This window comes from Erinaceus europaeus, chromosome 23 (assembly GCF_950295315.1).
Source record: "Erinaceus europaeus chromosome 23, mEriEur2.1, whole genome shotgun sequence".
NCBI classification, from domain to species: Eukaryota; Metazoa; Chordata; class Mammalia; order Eulipotyphla; family Erinaceidae; genus Erinaceus; species Erinaceus europaeus.
Genome location: NC_080184.1, coordinates 12,405,557 through 12,424,961, shown reverse-complemented (window position 1 = coordinate 12,424,961; position 19,405 = coordinate 12,405,557). Strand labels below are relative to the sequence as shown.

Sequence of the window (19,405 nt, the reverse complement as noted above, 5' to 3'; positions counted from 1 at the left end):
CATGGCCGGTGCGCCGCTATGTTCCATCGCTGGGGAGCCAGAGACGACCCGAACTGCCCCTGCGGCTCCAGACAGACTATGACCCACACAGTCAACGACTGCCACCTCTCCAGATTCAAAGGAGGTCTCGAAACTTGACATCAGGCTCAACCTGACGCTGTTGACTGGCTACGGAAGAAGGGCAAACGCTAGAAGCAGCAGCAGCCTGGGTCCTTGATTCACAAACTGCAAAACACACGCCCAGCCCCAGCCCCAGCCCCAGCCCCAGCCCCAGCCCCAGCCCCAGCCCCTCCTAGGTGTCCGGGGGCCTGGACCATGCTCTGCTCTCCCCCAGACACAGACAGAGACAGTTTCGTGATTAACGCAGGGGGTGACTGCTGGGTCAGTTTTGGGATGAGAGCACAGTAGAGGCTAATGCTACTCTCTCAAGCATGAGGTCCTGAGTTCGATCCTCGGTGTCGCCTGTGCCAGAGGGAGGTTCCGCCATCCCACAAAAATCAGAATTTTTATTTACTTATTTATTTGTATTTGTTTGTTTTCGATTCCAGGGTCAACGCTGGGGGCTCAGTGCCAGCACTATGAATCCTAGTGGCCACTTTTTTGGGGGACAGGACAGAGAGAAATTGAGAGAGGAGGGGGAGACAGAGAGACACCTGCAGCCCTGCTGCGCCACTTGTGAGGCGTCATTCCTGGGGATGGGGAGCCGGGGGCTCGACTTTTTTTTCTTTTTTCTTTCTGAACCAGAACCCTGCTCAGCTCTGGCGTCTGGTGGTGCTGGGGATTGAACCGGGGGCCTCAGGGTCTTAGAAACGGAAGCCTGTGAGCAGAACCATCCTGGTGACTCCCCAACCCTCTGTTGTCAACCGGCTGTCCCCCACCCAGTGAGGACTGGGCAGAAGCAGCAGCCACGCGGACAAGAGCGTGAGGTGTGGCCTGTGTGGGGCCCAGACCCCGCTGGTGAGGGTTCTAGTTACTTACTCCCTGTTGTTACTCTGTGTGTCAAACTCAGGACCTCAAGCTTGAGGGGCCAACGCTTCACTCACCAGACCCCCTAAGTAGGTTCCCACCCTACGTTAAAAATGACAAATAAGGGCGGCGGGGGAGTCGCTTCACAGGTGAAGCAGGTCTGCAGGTGTCTGTCTTTCTCTCCCCCTCTCTGTCTTCCCCTTCTCTCTCCATTTCTCTCTGTCCTAACAACAAATGACATCAACAATAACAATAATAACCACAATAAGGCTACAATAAGGGCAACAAAAGGGGGAAAAAATGGCCTCCAGGAGCAGTGGATTCATGGTGCAGGCACTGAGCTCCAGCAATAACCCTGGAGGCAGAAACAAAAGAATAAAAAGAATCTTACAAACAAAAAGAGAGACACTGAGAGCCCTGCTTCACCACTCATGATGTGTCACCCCTGCTGGTGGGGATCAGGGGCTTGAACCTGGGTCCTTCCACATGGTAATGTCTGTGTTCAACCAGTCCTTGCTAAGATTTCTTGGGGGGGGGGGGTCAGGTGGTAGCGCAGTGGGTTAAGTGCACATGGTGCAAAGCGCAAGGACCGGCTTAAGGATCCCGGTTTGAGCCCCAGGCTCCCCACCTGCAGGGGGGTCGCTTCCCAGGCGGTGAAGCAGGTCTGCAGGTGTCTGTCTTTCTCTCCCCTCTCTGCCTTCCCCTCCTCTCTCCATTTCTCTCTGTCCTGTCCAACAACGACAGCAAAGGCAACAAAATGAGAAAGACGGCTTCCAGGAGCAGTGGATTTGTAGTGCAGGCACCGAGCCCCAGCGATAACCCTGGAGGCAAAACATATTTATCTTTATAAATTAGATAGGAGCGATAAAGAACCGGACGTCACTCTGGCTCTTGTCCTGCCAGGGATTAAACTCAGGACCTTATGCCTGAGAGTCCAATGCTTTATCCACTGCACCACCTCCCGGAGAACTTAAAAAAAAATTTTTTTTGTTATCAACTTTACTTATTGGATCGAGACAGCCAGAAATCAAGAGGGAAGGGGGGAGACAGAGAGGGAGAGAGACAGACAGGCACCTGCAGCCCCTGCTCCACCACTCGGGAAGCTTTTCCCCTGCAGGTGGGGACCAGAGGGCTCGAACCCGGGTCCTTGAGCCCTGTAAGGTGTGCGTTCAACCAGGTGCTATGCCCAGGTGGGCCCCCCCCCCCCCCCGCTGTTATTCGGAGAGAGAGGAAGAGGGGGCAGCGTGACCCCCCGGCCCCGGCCCACCTGTCCTTGTATTTGATGACGGCGTCCCCCCCCCCCCCCGCTGTTATTCGGAGAGAGAGGAAGAGGGGGCAGCGTGACCCCCCGGCCCCGGCCCACCTGTCCTTGTATTTGATGACGGCGTCCCCCCCCCCCCCGCTGTTATTCGGAGAGAGAGGAAGAGGGGGCAGCGTGTCCCCCCGGCCCCGGCCCTGGCCCACCTGTCCTTGTATTTGATGACGGCGTCCCCCCCCGCCCGCTGTTATTCGGAGAGAGAGGAAGAGGGGGCAGCGTGTCCCCCCGGCCCCGGCCCACCTGTCCTTGTATTTGATGACGGCGTCCACGATCTTTTTCATCTTCTTGGTGAGGTTGGGCGGGTTGGGTGACAGCTTCTCGGCGGGCGGCCGGCCGCGCTTTTTCTGCTTCTTGTTGTCCTCGTCCTTGTCCCGGCCGCGCGTGCTGGCCGCCGTCGGGGTGGAGGAGCCGGCCTCGCTGTCCCGCTTCCGCTTCCGGGACGACTTCTTCTGCCGGACTTCCTCTTCGATCTCCTCCAGTGTCCCTTCCTCGATGGCCTTCAGGGTCAACAGTGGGAAAAAAGAGGACAGCCAGCACCCGGCCCCTGGGGACGGGGGTGAGCGGAGGGGACTCCCCCTCATCTGCTCATCTGACCTCACTGCCCAGGGGCTTGGGGGGGTTCAAGCCCAGCCTCCACTTTGCAGAGAGGGTGGGGGAAGCTTTGGGGCTGTGCTGGCCCTCCCTTTCTTTCTTCTTAATTATTTTTTTTTTTCCTCCGCAGTTATTGCTAGCGCTCGCTGCCTGTGTCAGGAATTCACAGCCCCTGGAGGCCACTTGTTTTCTCCCCCCTCTTGGTGTTTATTGTTGTTATTGGTATTGCTGTCGTTGTTAGCTAGGACAGAGAGAAATGGAGAGAGGAGGGGAAGACAGAGAGGGGGAGAGAAAGACAGACACCTGCAGACCTGCTTCACCGCCTGGGAAGCGACTCCCCTGCAGGTGGGGAGCCGGGGGCTCGAACCGGGATCCTTACTCCGGTCCTTGGGCTTCGCGCCACATGCACTTAACCCGCTACGCGACCGCCCGAGCCAGAAATCAAGAAGGAAGGGGGAGACAGAAAGAGAGAGAGAGAGAGAGAGACAGACACACACACACGGAGAGACACCTGCAGCCCTGCTTCACCATTTGCAAAACTTTCCCCTTACAGGTGGGGACCGGGGGCTTGAACTCAGGTCCCTGCACGCTGTAACATGTGCGCTCAACCAGCTGCGCCACCCCCCCCCACCCCCCCACCCCACCCCCCCGTCTCTCTCCCTCTCTATCTGCATGGTAAAACCCCAGCCTCAGGCGTGAGAGTCTCTATGCGTAAGCATTATGCTATCTACCCCCGCCCTCTCTTTCTCTTTGCCATTCAGAGGACCGTGAACTGACGCTGTGTTCTCAGCCAGGGCTCCGAAGCATGAAGAGAAAAGTGAGAACAGAACAGCAGCAACAAACAGGATGAGCCGGGACCGTGGACGGTCTCAAAGCGAGAACTCCCGGCAGCCACTGCAGCAACTCTGCTGCTAGCGCCAGGCCTTGCGTGCCTGAGGCTCCAGGTTCGACCCCCGGTGCCGTATGGGGTCAGTGGGTCTCTGGCTTCTCTCTCTCTCTCATGTAAAATCCTGTCTCACAGGAAAATGAATCACACATTGTTAATAATAAAATAAAAGCCTCTGTAGCCATTAGATCAGAGAACCAGATGCCCAGGCTGAGGGCCCGGGTTCGATCCCTCACATCCCTGCTGCCAGAGGGCTGCTCCTCTGTTTCTCTGTCATTCGTAAATACACCTTGTCTGTCTGTCTGTCTGTCTGTCTTCCCCAGAGCCCTGTTCAAACTGGCTTCTGGTGGTGTCGGGGACTGAACCTGGGGCCTCAGAGCCTCGGGCGTGAAAGTCTGTTGTGGGAACCGCTGTGCCGCCTCCCCTGGCCCTGTGGACACAGCTCTCAAAACCTTGTGCGTCCAGGGACGCCGTCAAGAAGAGCGACAAAAGCTAGCCTGTGGGGAAAGAAGTGGAGTAAGAATGTCCAAAGTCAGAGAGAGAGAGAGAGAGGGGGGGGGGGGAGGGAGACACAGAGCGCCCTATCTCTCTCTCTCTCCATGGAAGTGTGGCCCAGAGCACCTTATGATGAAGCCCTGGCTCCGCCCCAACCAAATCTGAACAGAAGCGCCCCCACGCCCACACGGGAATGAGAGATCAGCACAGGGCAAGTCCGGGCGGAGGGGAGACACGGGGGCGCCTTCCACTGTTGCCAGGGGTGTGGGGAGCTGGCAGTGGCCACCACCAGGTGGCTGGCTCGGGCAACGATCCCACAGCTATGGGGTCACGGAAGATTCTGGATCCGGCCAGAGAAAACAGAATGGATGGGGGTGAGGGGTGGGGCAGAGATGGCCCAGCGGCTCTGTCGAAGACTCTCCTGCCAGAGGCTAGGAGGTCCTGGGTTCAGTCCCCGGCAACGCCTGCAGCCAGAGCGAGCGGAGCAGGGCCCCGAGCTCTCTCTCAGACATTTAGAAAATGAATACATCAGGAAAGAAAAACGGGGGCAGTAGCGCAGCGGGTTAAGCGCACGCGGCGCAAAGCTCAAGGACTGGAGAAAGGATCCCGGTTCGAGCCCCCGGCTCCCCACCTGCAGGGGAGTCGCTTCCCAGGCGGGGAAGCAGGTCTGCAGGTGTCTGTCTTTCTCTCCCCCTCTCTGTCTTCCCCTCCTCTCTCCATGTCTCTCTGTCCTATCCAGCAACACCAGCAATGACAACAACAATAATAGCAACAATAAACAACAGGGGCAACAAGAGGGGAAAAGAAACGGGCCCCGGGAGCAGTGGGTTTCTTAGTGCAGGCACCGAGCCCCAGCCATCACCCTGGAGTCAAAAAAGAGAAGAAAAGGAAAGAGAAAGAGAAAGAGAAAGAGCCCACGGGCCGCATTATGCTATGACGGGAGTCCAGCGGGTGGGGGAACAGAGAGCCTCGAAACTTCAGAGACAGAGACAGACAGAGACGCCGGGCTGCTCTCTGGCAGGGTGCACAGTGGGAACCGAACTCGAGACCTCAGGCCTGCAAGCCGGGTACTCTGTCTGCTGACCCTCCTCCTTGGCCACGCCACACTCTCTTTCTGGTGGTTGTTAGTGAGAGAGACACAGAGACACAGAGACAGAGACCACAGGCCCGCAGAGCAGCGCAGCGCCCTGTGTGTCTGTCCGTCCTGGCCCTGTCCGTCCCGTCGGCGCGTTACCTTGAGCCACTGCTTCTCGGTGAGCGAGTCGCTGTAGTCCACCTCCTTGCGCTGGCGGGAGCCGCGGCCGAACATCTTCTCCTCCTCCTCCTCGCATGTCAGCCGCTCCACCTCGGCGTCGTCCTTGATGATCCACGAGGGCAGCTCGTCCTCCTCCATCAGCCGTGGCTTCCGCTTGGGGTTGCGGGCCTCCTCGCGCCGCCGGTCCAGGTCCATGCGCTGGGGACGGACAGACAGACAGACAGACAGACAGACAGACACACACACATGGGTCACAGCCAGGCGTCCCCAGGGGGACCCCAGTAGCCATGGGCAGGAAAGCAAGTGTCTGTGTGTGTATGAGTGTGTCTGTCTGAGTGAATGTGTCTGTGTGTCTGCTGAGTGAATGTGTCTGTGTGTCTTCTGAGTGAATGTGTCTGTGTGTGTGAGTGTGTCTGAGTGAATGTGTCTGTGTGTGTGAGTGTGTCTGTCTGAGTGAATGTGTCTGTGTGTCTGCTGAGTGAATGTGTCTGTGTGTGTGAGTGTGTCTGAGTGAATGTGTCTGTGTGCTGTGTGTGTCTGAGTGAATGTTTCTGTGTGTGTGTCTGTCTGAGTGAATGTGTCTGTGTGTGTGACTGTGTCTGAGTGTGTCTGTGTGTCTGCTGAGTGAATGTGTCTGTGTGTGTGAGTGTGTCTGTCTGAGTGAATGTGTGTGTGTGTCTGTCTGAGTTAATGTGTGTGTGTGTGTCTGAGTGAATGTGTCTGTGTGTGTGAGTGTGTCTGAGTGAATGTGTCTGTCTGAGTGAATGTTTCTGTGTGTGTGTGAGTGAATGTGTCTGTGTGTGTCTGTGTGTGTCTGAGTGAATGTGTGTGTCTGTCTGAGTGAATGTATGTGTGTGTGTGTCTGAGTGAATGTGTCTCTGTGTGTGTGTCTGTGGGTCTGAGCGAATGTGTCTGTGTGTGTGTGAGTGGGTCTGTCTGAGTGAATGTGTCTCTGTGTGTGTGTCTGTCTGAGCGAATGTGTCTGTGTGTGTGTGAGTGGGTCTGTCTGAGTGAATGTGTCTCTGTGTGTGTGTCTGTCTGAGCGAATGTGTCTGTGTGTGTGTGTGAGTGGGTCTGTCTGCGTGAATGTGTCTCTGTGTGTGAGTGTGTCTGTCTGAGTGAATGTATCTGTGTGTGTGTCTGAGTGAACGTGTCTGTGTGTGTATCTGTCTGAGTGAATGTGTGTGTGTTTGAGTGAATGTGTCTCTGTGTGTCTGAGTGAATGTATCTCTGTGTGTGTGTCTGTGGGTCTGTCTGAGTGAATGTGTCTGTGTGTGTGTGTGAGTGTGTCTGAGTGAATGTGTCTCTGTGGGCCTGTCTGAATGTGTCTGTGTGTGTGAGTGTCTGTGTGTGTCTGTGTGTTTCAGTGAATGTGTGTGTGTGAGTCTGAGTGAATGTGTCAGTGTGTTTATATGTGTCTGTCTGTCTCTGTGTGTGTGTGTGTGAGTGAATGTCAGTGTGTCTGTGTGAGTGAATATGTGTGTGTGTCTGTGAGTGAGTGTACCTGTGTCTGAGTGAATGTGTCAGTGTATCTGTGTGTGTGAATGTGTGTGATTGTGTGTCTGTCTCTGAGTCAATGTGTCTGTGAGTGAACGTGTACCTGTCTGTGTGTCTGTCTCTGTGTGTATCTGTGTGTGTTGAGGCCAGGCCCAGCTGGAGGTTGGGCTGGGAGGCTGTGTGCATATCTGTGCCTGTCTGTCTGGCCGAGTGAGTGTGTGTGTTGGGTCGTGTGTGTGTCTGAGCAAGTGTGTGTGTTGGCACCCGGCCTGTCTGGAGACTGGATTGGGGGGGCATGAGCACGCCTGCCTGCCTGCCTGTCTGTCTGTCTGAGTGTGTGTTAGTGCCTGGCCCTCCTGGAGGCTGGGCTGGGTGGGGGGCTCTTATGTGCATATCCGTGTGTCTGTCTGAGCCAGTGTGTGTGTTGTGGCCTGGCCCGCCTGCAGGCTGGCTGGGGGCTCCTGTGCGTGTCTGTGAGTCTGTCCACATAAGCGAGTGTTTGTCTTGGACCCGGCCCGCCTGCAGGCTGGCTGGGCTCCTGTGTGTGTCTGTGAGTCTGTCCTTGTGAGCGAGTGTGTGTCTTGGGCCCGGCCCGCCTGCAGGCTGGCTAGGGACTCCTGTGCGTGTCTGTGAGTCTGTCCACGTGAGCGAGTGTGTGTCTTGGGCCCGGCCCGCCTGCAGGCTGGCTGTGCTCCTGTGCGTGGCTGTGAGTCTGTCCGCGTGAGCAAGTGTGTGTCTTGGGCCCCCGTGTGGGCCCCTGCTCACCATGAACAGGTCAAACTCCTCCTCGTGACGCGCGATCATCTGGTTGACGGTCTCATCGTCCGGCACCTCGTCTTCCTCCTACGAGAAGCACAGGGTCAGTCCCGGGGGGTGTGGGGGGCCCGGGGCGGCCGGCAGAGGCGGAGGCGGGCGCCCCCCGGTCGGAGGCGGCGGCGAGAGGTGCGCGCATGCACACGGGCTCCCGGGCGGGGGTCCCGCGCCTCTCTCTCTCTCTCTCTCAGCCGGGCGCCTCTCACCTTGAGCGGCGGCTCCTCCGGGTCGGGGGCGCCGGCCGCCGGCGGGGGGGCCGTGTGGGCGAGGCTGGCACCGACGCTGCCGGGCCCGCAGTGTCTGCTCTGTGGACAGATACGGGGCTTCAGTCTCCGGGCCGGGGAGGCGCCGGGGCCGAGAGCGTGTCCTCTGCGTGCGTGCGTGCAGGCGTGCATGCGAGCGGCGACGTGCGATCAAAAAACAAAAAACAAAAAATGGAACAAGAATGAAGAAGAAGAAAAAAAAAAAAATGGAAGCGAGTCAAGAGACAAAGGGAAAAAAAAAAAGGAGAAGAAAAAAAAAAAAAATCACAGACACTGCCCACACTCCCTTTATGCTCAAGGGATGGGAAAAAAAAAAATGCAAAAAATGGGAATTAAAAAAAAAAAAAAAAAAAAAAAAAGGAACAAGAAGGTGGGAGCCGCTGACTGGCGTGTGCGAGCATCCATCCGTCCGTCCGTCCGTCGGCCTGGTCCCTGGCCTCCCCTCCCCCCGCAAGATCGGGGGGCCCCCTCACCTCGTCCTGCTCCTCATGCTCCAGGATGGCCTGGAGGAAGGCCCGGCGCTCATGGCTAGATGACTTCTGGTCGAACATGCCGGCCTGGATCACCTTCTGGTCCACGTTGAGTTTGTACTTGGCGGCTGCCAAGATCTTCTCCTCCACGCTGTTGACGGTGCAAAGCCTCAGGACCCGAACCTCATTCTGCTGCCCGATGCGATGGGCGCGGTCCTGGGCCTGCAGGTCCTGAGGGGGGGGGGAGATGCCCGTCAGGCTCTGGGGGTGGGGAGCCCACTTGTCCATCCCACAGACCACCACACATGCTGGCGGCCCTCCCCAAGCGGCCCCACCCGGAATGGGGGAGACAGAGAGAGACACAGAGAGACAGCCACCCGCAGCCCTGCTTCACCGGTCACAAAGCTTTCCCTCTGGAGCTGGGGAACAGGGCTTGAACCTGGGTCCTTGTGCACTGTAGTGGGGGCGCTCAACCAGGTGCGCCACCAGCGGACACTCCATTTTTACATAAACATTTTCTATCTCTTTTTTTTTATATTTACTTATTTCCTTTTGTTGCCCTTGATTTTTGTTTTTTTGGTTTTTTTTGCCCCTGTTGTTTTATTGTTGTAGTTGTCATGTTGTTGGACAGGACAGAGGGAAATGGAGAGAGGTAGGGGAAGCCACAGAGGGGGAGAGAAAGACAGACACCTGCAGACCTGCTTCACCGCCTGAGAAGTGACCCCCCTGCAGGTGGGGAGCCGGGGGCTGGAACCGGGATCCTGACTCCAGTCATTGCGCTTGGTGTGACATGCACTTAACCCGCCTGACACCCAGGAAAATAGTTTTTTAACCTCATTCAAGAAAAATGAATGGAAAGCTTTGGGCACCTATGACAAGAGCCAAAGGGCCTGTGGCGCCTACTCTTATTGCTCTGTACACTCAGAAAGAGGATGGGGAGAGGAGAAGGGAGAGAGGCAGAGAGATACAGAGGACTCCCCAGCCCTGCCCACCCTCCATGGGCTCCCTGGGTGCTGTGCATGGTGCTGAGAGAGGAGAGACCCACAGCCCTGCCCACCCTCCATGGGCTCCCTGGGTGCTGTCCATGGTGCTGAGAGAGGAGAGACCCCACAGTCCTGCCCACCCTCCATGGGGCTCCCTGGGTGCTGTCCATGGTGCTGAGAGAGAAGAGACCCCACAGCCCTGCCCACCCTCCATGGGGCTCCCTGGGTGCTGTCCATGGTGCTGAGAGAGGAGAGACCCCACAGCCCTGCCCACCCTCCATGGGCTCCCTGGGTGCTGTGCCTGGTGCTGAGAGAGGAGAGACCCCACAGCCCTGCCCACCCTCCATGGGCTCCCTGGGTGCTGTGCAGGGTGCTGAGAGAGGAGAGACCCCACAGCCCTGCCCACCCTCCATGGGCTCCCTGGGTGCTGTGCAGGGTGCTGAGAGAGGAGAGACCCTACAGCCCTGCCCCTGCTCTATCCCCAGCATCCCTGTGCCAGAGAAAGTTCTGCTTCTTTCTTTCTCTCGTTAATAATTAATCTTTTTCCCTCCTCAGCTTGATGGTAAAATTAATTAAGAAATCGTTTAGGGGGGCTGGGTGGTGGCGCAACTGGTTGAGCACACATGTTACAATGCACAAGGACACGGGTTCAAGCCCCTGGTCCCCACCTGCAGGGGGAAAGCTTCACCAGTGGTGAAGCAGGGCTGCAGGGGTCTCGCTGTCTGTCTCTACACATCCCCTTTCCTCTCAATTTCTCGCTACCTCTATAAAAAAAAGGTAAAAAATTAAAAAAAAAAAAAAAAAAGATATAGCGTAGGAATCCAGGTAGTGGCGCACCTGGTTGAGTACACATATGTCCAAGGACCCAGGTTTAAGCCCCTGGTCCCCACCTGCAGGGCTGCAGGGGTATGTCTCTCTTTCTCTCTATCTCCTCCTCCCCTCTCAATTTCTTTCTTTCCTTCTTTTAATATTTTATTTATTAATGAGAAAGGAGGAGAGAGAAAGAACCAGACATCACTCTGGTCCATGTGCTGCCAGGGATTGAACTCAGGACCTCACGCTTGAAAATCCAGTGCTTTATCCACTGTGCCAAATCCTGGACCACTCCCTTTCAACGTCAATCTAATAAATAAAAAAAATTAAACAAACAAAAAAAAGTTGTCCGGGAGGTGGCGCAGTGGATAAAGCATTAGACTCTCAAGCATGAGGTCCCGAGTTCAATCCCCAACAGCACATGTGCCAGCGTGATGTTTTTTTCTCTCTCCTCCTAGCTTTCTCTTAAATAAATAAATAAATAGGTACTATAAAAAAGACGGGGCTGGGCAGTAGCGCAGCAGGTTAAGTGCATGTGGCGCTAAGCGCAAGGACTGGCATAAGGATTCCGGTTCGAGCCCCAGATCCCCAATTGCAGGGGAGTGAAGCAGGTGGTGAAGCAGGTCTGCAGGTGTCTGTCTTTCTCTCTCCCAGGCCCAGTCTCTCCTCCTCTCTTGATTCCTCTCTGTCCTAGCCAACAATGACAACAACGATAAACGGTGGCAGCAAAAAGAAAAAAAAAAAAAGGCTTTTACAAAAAATTTAAAAAATAGTTTATAAATTATTGTTTCGCCAGAACGCTGCTCAGCTCTGGCTTCTGGTGGTGCTGGGGATTGAACCTGGGAACTCAGAGCCTCAGAACCATAGTACTATCTCCAAACCATTATTATTACTATTAAAATTTTATTAAAAAAAAAATGCTAATGGGGGTGGGGGGGACCTGACCCAAGAGTTCAGCTCAACTCTGGCTTCTGGTGGTGCTGGGGAATGAACCCGGGACCTTAGGAGAGCCTCAGGCAGGAGAGTCTTTTGCAGGACCACTATGCTCTTTCCCTAGTCCTTAATATTATTTTGTTGGGGAGTCAGGGCCTCAGGCCTGCAGGATGTCACCACCCTGAGCTGCTCTTGGCTCCAGGGAGAAGATGGGACAGAGAGAGAGGGAGCAACACCAGACCTCAGGTTCTTCCCCCAGCACTGCAGCGCCTTTCAGATGGTGCCAGGGCTCACCTCGGACGGTGTATGTAACTCTTATCAATTCATTCACACAGAGACAGAGAGAGACACACACCTGCAGCCCTGCTCCGCCGTGCGGGAAGCCTCCCCCTGCAGCCGGGGGCCCCCGGGGTGGGGGCCAGGGGCTCACCCCCTCACCTGGTGTGGGTTCCAGTCGCTGTCGAAGATGATAACGGTGTCAGCTGACTGCAGGTTGAGGCCCAGCCCGCCGGCGCGGGTGCTGAGCAGGAAGATAAAGTACTCGGACCCGGGCTCATTGAAGGTCTTGAGGAGCATCCCACGGTCCTCCGCCTTTGTGGTTCCTGCCGGGGGGTGGGGGTGCAGGTGGGGGTGGAGGGGGGCGCTGGTGAGAGGGCGCCGCCAACAACGCCCCGGGCGGCAGGCAGAGTTCACTCCCCGGGACATCCCAAACCCCAAACCGAAGGGGGTCTTCATGGCTGGTGGACACCTTGCCCTTACTCGGAGTCCCGGGGAGAGCCCAGAACAGCCTGGGCTGTGGAGCTCTGGGCGGGCCTCTGCTCAGGGCAGGAGCAGGGGGGCATTCTGGGTAGACACCCCTGTGGCGCAGGTAGCCTGTCTGCGTGGGGCAGGGTGGGGGGCACGGGGGTGATGAGGAGGCCCCCCAGGCTGAGCCCAGGGTCAGATCACCTGCAGAGTGATCTGAGAAGAGCACATGTCTCCAAAGCCGGACAGAGAGAGAGAGAGAGACCTGCGACCCTGCAGGCTTGAACCCGCACCCTCGCCCAGGCGAGGGTGTGCGTGGAGCAGGAATGGCAGGCTAGGAAGTGTTGGCTTTTTTTTTTTTTTTGAGAGCCGACCCAGAAACAAGCGTACAAACAGCCCCACTGATTTGAAAGCTTCAACAAAGGAACTGCTGATATGAAAAAAAAAAAAAAAAAAAAAACTGTTACCAGGGCATTGCTGCTCCGGGTTTGAATTATCAGAGAGTTGGAAAATAGACGGGGGAAGAAAGAAAGAGAGAAAGAGAAAGAGAGAGAGAGAGAGAACAAAGAACGACCACAGCACTGAAGAATCCTTCCAGGACCTTGAGAGCTGGGAAAAGTAACAGTAGTAATAACAATAATTACAGTAGTCATTTTCCTTTTGTCGTAGTTATTATATTATTTTCTTTTCCCCCGAGCCCTGCTCAGCTCTGGAAGACGGCGGTGCAGGGGATTGAACCTGGGACCTCGGAGCCTCAGGCAGGAGAGTCTCTTTGCAGAATCATAACGCTTTAATTTTATTTATTGTCACACGGAGACGGAGAGAAATTGAGAGAAGAGGGGGAGGTAGAGAGGGAGAGAGACAGAGAGACACCCACGGCCCTGCTTCAGCCCTTGTGAAGTTTGCCCCCTGCAGGTGGGGATCAGGGCCTTGAACCCGGATCTCTGTACACCATAACATGAGCACTCGACCAGGTGTGCCACGACCCAGCCTGCTATTACTATTTTAAAATGCACTTTATCATTTATCGAACAGAGACAGAGAGAAATGGAGCGGGAAGTGGAAAATCAAGAGGGAGGAGAGACAGAGACACCCGCAGCCCTGCTTCACCACTCTTGATGCTTCCGCCTTGCGGGTGGGGGCTGGGGGCTCGGACCCAAGTCCTTGCACCTGATGACAGGTGTGCTTAAGCAGGTGTGCCACCACCTGGCCCCATTCCTCAATTTTTTCTTTTGCTTTTTTTTTTAATATTTATTTTTGCCCTTGTTGTTTTATTGTTGTAGTTATTGTTGTTGTTGTTATTGTTGGATAGGACAGAGAGAAATGGAGAGAGGAGGGGAAGACAGAGAGGGAGAGAGAAAGACAGACACCTGCAGACCTGCTTCCCCGCCTGTGAAGCGACTCCCCTGCAGGTGGGGAGCCGGGGGCTCGAACCGGGACCCTTATGCAGGTCCTTGTGCTTTGCGCCACCTGCGCTTAACCGCTGCACTACCGCCCTACTCCCAACTTTTCCTTTTTCATATATATGTATATTTTTTTATTTTCCCTTTTATTGCCCTTGTCGTTCACTGTTGTTGGAGTTATTATTGTTGTTGTTGTTGCTGTCATTGTTGTTAGCTAGGACAGAGAGAAATGGAGAGAGGAGGGGAAGACAGAGAGGGGAAGAGAAAGACAGACACCTGCAGACCTGCTTCACCGCCTGGGAAGCGACTCCCCTGCAGGTGGGGAGCCGGGGGCTCGAACCCGGATCCTTCTGCCGGTCCTTGTGCTTAACCCGCTGTGCTACCGCCCGACTCGTACGTCACTTTGCTGCTGTTGTTATTATTGTTATTTTCTTTTCCCCCAGAGCCCTGCTCAGCTCTGGCTGATGGGGGGGGGGCTTGAACCCCCAGCCCAAGCACTCGCTCACCGTCCAGTCTGAGGTACTTGAAGCCGCGGTAGGCGAAGTAGTCCTCCATGATGGTCATGAGCGAGGTCATTTGGCAGAAGAGCAGCACCTTGTGGTTGGTGGCGCGGAGCTTGGGCAGGATGCGGTCCAGGAGTTCAAACTTCCCGGAGGCGCGGTACAGGTCCAGACTGGGGCGGGGGGGGGGGGGGGGGGGAGCACGGGGTGTGAGAACCGGGGTGTGGGGGGGGTTGGGGGGGATGGCTGGCGATTCAGCACCGTGACGGGGGGCGGGGACGAACGCGGATGGTGATGTGGGCTCTGGGGTCTCTGCCCCCCTCTTTTCTGGTTTCTCACTAATTTCTCTCTGAGTGTGACTTATTGTGTGTTTCCCGTCTCATTTTTTTTCCTAATGGATTTTATTTGACTTATTGATTTTCGCCTCCAGGGTTATTGTTGGGGTTTGGTGCCTGCACTACGAATCCACTGCTCCTGGAGGCCATTTATTCCATTGTTGTTGTTGGATAGCACAGAGAGAAAGGGAGAGAGGAGGGGAAGACAGAGAGGGGCAGAGAAAGAGAGAAACCTGCAGACCTGCTTTACCACCTCTGAAAGGAGTCCCCTGCAGGTAGGGAGCGGGGGCTTGAACCGGGATCCTTATGCCGGTCCTTGTGCTTTGTGCCACGTGCGCTTAACCCACTGCACTACTGCCGGCCCCCTGAATTTATTGTTATTATCATTATTATTATTTGCCTCCAGGGTATTGCTGGGGTTCGGTGCCTGCACTATGAATCCACTGCTCCTGGAGGCTATTTTTTTCCTTTTTGTTGCCCTTGTTGTTTATATTATTGTTGTTGTTGTTGTTGGATAGGACAGAGAGAAATGGAGAGAGAAGGGGAAGACAGAGAGGGGGAGAGAAAGACAGACACCTGCAGACCTGCTTCACCGCCTGGGAAGCGACTCCCCTGCAGGTGGGGAGCCGGGGGCTCGAACCGGGATCCTTATGCTGGTTCTTGCGCTTTGTGCCACGTGCGCTTAACCTGCTGTGCTACCGCCCAGCCCCCTGAATTTATTTTTAAGCCATTTATTATTGGAGACACAGAGAAACTGAGGGGGAAGAAGGATACAGAGAGGGAGACAGCTGCAGCCCTGCGTCACCATTCCTAAAGCTTTGCAGGTGGGGACCGGACCAGCGGCTTGAACCCGGGTCCTTGTGCACGGTAACAGGGCACAACCAGCACAGCCCCACTGCACCCCATCCCAGGAGAAAAAAAAAAAGCATAATTTAAAAATATTTTGGTGATCCCGGTTCGAACCCCGGCTCCCCACCTGCAGAGGAGTCGCTTCACAGGCGGTGAAGCAGGTCTGCAGGTGTCTGTCTTTCTCTCCTCCTCTCTGTCTTCCCCTCCTCTCTCCATTTCTCTCTGTCCTATCCAACAACGACAACAACAATAATAACTACAACAATAAAACAAGAAGGGCAACAAAAGGGAATAAATAAATAAAATATTCAAAAAAAAAATTAAAAATATTTTGGTGGTCCGGGAGGTGGCACAGTGCATAAAGCATCGGACTCTCAGGCATGAGGTCCTGAGTTCAATGCCTGGTAGCACATGGACCAGAGTGAAGTCTGGCTTGTTCTCTCTTCTCCTATATTTCTCATTAATAAGTAAAATCTTGAAAAAAAAAAAAAAACACTCAGGGAGCCGGGCACAGTGCACCTGGCTAAGCACACACACATCAGCGAACTCAAGGACCTGGTTCGAGCCCATGCTCCCACCTGTAGGGGGAAAGCTTCCAGCATAGGGGGCGGGAGTGCAGGTGTTTCTCTCTCTCTCCCTGCCTCCCTCTCCCTCAATTTCTCTGTCTGTATCCAAAACAAACGAAATATGAGACGCTAGTAGGTCTGTGTGTGTTCAGACAGCGGCCCACCGTTCCTTTGCCTGCCATATCCTCCACCTGCAGGGGGCGGCCTGGGAGGGGCACAGGGTACCCCGTGTTGGAGCCTGCCTGTCTGGGCTCGGAGAGGCTTCTCACCCCTGCACGATGCCGCCGGTGAAGCCCAGGTGCTCAGAGAAGGATTCCTGCAGAGGGAGGGGAGGCTCAGTGAGGGGGGACGCCAGGGCCGCAGGCTCTGCTCAACCCTCCCCCCCCACACACACACCTTTCCTCAGGCCCTCCCTGCCACAGGGGAGAGATGGAAGCTGCCGCCCGGAGCCAGCACTGGGTGCCGAGGTCGGAGACGGAGAGACAGACAGACAGACAGGTTTGTTCTCAGAGACAGGAACCCAGAGTCTCTGGAACGTGGGACTCAAAGAGTCATTGAGGGGTCAAGAGCGGCTTCTGGGGTTCTGAGTGAGGGGGGAGGAGCAACAGCTAAGTGCGGTGGAGGGGGGCTCAGGACCCCCCAGGGCAGAGCAACAGGATTCAAAGGTCAGACAGACGGCTTCTCACAAAGGACAGACGAACGGATGAGGCAATGGACAAGGGGAACGGAGACCAGAGCGGTGGACTGAGGCCAAACTCAAAGAGATGGTGAGTCAGTGTCTACACTCTCTCTCTCCCTTCGATTAATGAATAAATGAATCTTAGAAAGAGAGCGAGGTGGGAGGAGGGCAGACAGCACCATGGTTCTGTAAAGCGACTCTCGTGCCTGAGGCTCCAAAGTCTCAGGTTCGATACCCTGCACCACCATCAGCCAGAACTGAGCAGTGCTCTGGTTTAAAAAAAAATAGTAAGGAGAAGAATTCTGTTTAAAAGCTGCTGGGAACATGGATAAAGCTAAAAAGAAAGCACACTGAGATGCTTTCCTGTCTACAGGGTGCTAGGTTCAAGGCCCAGAAGCACGAGAGCACCATACTCAGCTCCCAGGGAGCCCATGGAGGGTGGGCAGGCCTGTGGGGTCTCTCCTCTCTCAGCACCAGGCACAGCACCCAGGGAGCCCATGGAGGGTGCGCAGGGCTGTGGGGTCTCTCCTCTCTCAGCACCATGGACAGCACCCAGGGAGCCCCATGGAGGGTGGGCAGGGCTGTGGGGTGTCTACTCTCTCAGCACCAGGCACAGCACCCAGGGAGCCCATGGAGGGTGGGCAGGGCTGTGGGGTCTCTCCTCTCTCAGCACCCTGCACAGCACCCAGGGAGCCCATGGAGGGTGGGCAGGGCTGTGGGGTCTCTCCTCTCTCAGCACCCTGCACAGCACCCAGGGAGCACCATGGAGGGTGGGCAGGGCTGTGGGGTCTCTCCTCTCTCAGCACCAGGCACAGCACCCAGGGAGCCCATGGAGGGTGGGCAGGGCTGTGGGGTCTCTCCTCTCTCAGCACCATGCACAGCACCCAGGGAGCCCATGGAGGGTGGGCAGGGCTGTGGGGTCTCTCCTCTCTCAGCACCATGGACAGCACCCAGGGAGCCCATGGAGGGTGGGCAGGGTTGTGGGGTCTCTCTTCTCTCAGCACCAGGCACAGCACCCAGGGAGCCCATGGAGGGTGGGCAGGGCTGTGGGGTCTCTCCTCTCTCAGCACCAGGCACAGCACCCAGGGAGCCCCATGGAGGGTGGGCAGGGCTGTGGGGTCTCTCCTCTCTCAGCACCAGGCACAGCACCCAGGGAGCCCATGGAGGGTGGGCAGGGCTGTGGGGTCTCTCCTCTCTCAGCACCAGGCACAGCAACCAAGGACCCCCATGGAGGGTGTGCAGGGGAGATCTCTCTCCTCTCCCACACCTGAGTCTGTCTCAGCATACAGAATATATAAAAAACAAAAACATTTAGCCAGCCAGTCCAGTCGGCAGCTTAGTTCACTGAGACCGAAGGAAACGGAACTCGAACAGCAGGCTGCCCTGGGCGGGAGAGGCGGCTCAGTGAGCCCCAAGTAGCGGCCGGCCAGGTCTCACCTCGATGTGCTGGAACATGTAGGGGTGGTTGCAGATCTTCCGCAGCTGCATGATGGTGTTCATCAGGGTCTTGGTACCCCCCTTGCCCTGGAAGGGGAGCAGGCGGGGGCGTTACTTGGGGGGCAGCAGGAAAGGTGGCATGAAGCGGAGAGACCACAAGGGAGGAGCTGGCCCAGTGGAGGCTCAGAACCAGGAAAATGATAAATGGAAACAGCTCATCAGGGAGAACATAGACTGGGCTGGGGTGCAGGGTCCCAGCACCACAGGAGAGGATGATGGGAACAGCTCCAGGGAGCCCATGGAGGGTGGGCAGGGCTGTGGGGTCTCTCCTCTCTCAGCACCATGCACAGCACCCAGGGAGTCCATGGAGGGTGGGCAGGGCTGTGGGGTCTCTCCTCTCTTAGCACCTTGCACAGCACCCAGGGAGCCCATGGAGGGTGGGCAGGCCTGTGGGGTGTCTCCTCTCTCAGCACCAGGCACAGCACCCAGGGAGCCCATGGAGGGTGGGCAGGGCTGTGGGGTCTCTCCTTTCTCAGCACCATGCACAGCACCCAGGGAGCCCCATGGAGGGTGGTGGTGGGATCTATAACATTTTGAAATCAGGGGTCTCCACAAGCAAACTGGTCAACGTGGCTTCTGGTAACCAGATGGACACTGCAAGTGGCCCCTCAAACCCTCCCAAATCCACTGGCTAATGCAGCCCCCACCCCACCATCCCCAACACACACCTTCTTGTCCTTCTCAGAGCCGTCGGTCAGCAGGACACCCTTGGCCTGCATGTGGCGGTAAAGCACACGCTGCAGAGCTGACATGTCGCACTTGATGACGTACTCCACCTGCACGGACACCCAAGCGACAGGGGCGGTCAGTCTGTGGCCCTCAGAGGTATGTGTGTGTGTGTGCGCGCGCCTATGCACGCATGCTGGTCTCACATATCATCCCGGGCACCATCTAGAGACCTTCCCAAGCAGCGCAGGAAGCTCACACTGTTCAGGGGCACGCCCGGCCCGGGGACCTCACCTTCTCAGGCAGCTGTGCCTCGACCTCCTTCTTGAGCCGCCGCAGTAGGAAGGGCCGCAGCACCTTGTGGAGTCGCCGGATGATGAGGATGGTCTCCTCCTCGTTCAGGTCCACCTGCGGCCCAGAGACGCACACGGGGTCAGCGGACACCCACCTCGACATAGGACCTCCTGGCATGTGGCTCCCCCATGTGGCACCACGGTCTCAGACTCTGATCCTCAAGGGGAAGGGAGACAACTAAGAACTGCAGGGTTGGGAGTCAGGTGGTGGCGCAGCAGGTTAAGTAGCGCAGGTGATGCAAAGCGCAAGGACCGAAGGAAGGATCCCGGTTCGAGCCCCCACTCCCCACCTGCAGGGGAGTCACTTCCCAGGCGGTGAAGCAGGTCTTCAGGTGTCTGTCTTTCTCTCCCCCTCTCTGTCTTCCCCTCCTCTCTCCATTTCTCTCTGTCCTATCCAACAATGACGACATCAATAACAACAGTAATAACTACAACAATAAAACAACAAGGGCAACAAAAGGGAATAAATAAATAAGAATTGCAGGGTCCTCCTTGGTGAGCAAACTCAGGGGATTATTTATTTTGTGCAC

The 19,405-nt window shown here is 56.1% G+C and overlaps 1 protein-coding gene across 9 annotated transcripts in view; it reads right to left on the bottom strand.

Moving 5' to 3' along the window:
* SMARCA4 (SWI/SNF related, matrix associated, actin dependent regulator of chromatin, subfamily a, member 4) overlaps positions 1-19,405 on the bottom strand; it is a 52,055-nt gene that overhangs the window by 5,869 nt on the left and 26,781 nt on the right. For 4 of the 9 annotated variants that reach the window (XM_060181766.1, XM_060181758.1, XM_060181759.1 and 1 more), the window contains 11 exons: positions 18,817-18,930; positions 18,525-18,632; positions 17,797-17,883; positions 15,950-15,996; positions 13,937-14,103; positions 11,722-11,885; positions 8,558-8,785; positions 8,028-8,126; positions 7,774-7,851; positions 5,492-5,709; positions 2,525-2,791 (listed from right to left, as the gene is read on the bottom strand). In XM_060181766.1, the coding sequence (XP_060037749.1) occupies positions 2,525-2,791; positions 5,492-5,709; positions 7,774-7,851; positions 8,028-8,126; positions 8,558-8,785; positions 11,722-11,885; positions 13,937-14,103; positions 15,950-15,996; positions 17,797-17,883; positions 18,525-18,632; positions 18,817-18,930 (1,577 nt within the window). Of the gene's footprint in view, positions 1-2,524; positions 2,792-5,490; positions 5,710-7,773; positions 7,852-8,027; positions 8,127-8,557; positions 8,786-11,721; positions 11,886-13,936; positions 14,104-15,949; positions 15,997-17,796; positions 17,884-18,524; positions 18,633-18,816; positions 18,931-19,405 lie in introns of all 9 variants that reach the window. The other 5 variants (XM_060181764.1, XM_060181765.1, XM_060181762.1 and 2 more) reach the window with 3 other exon arrangements.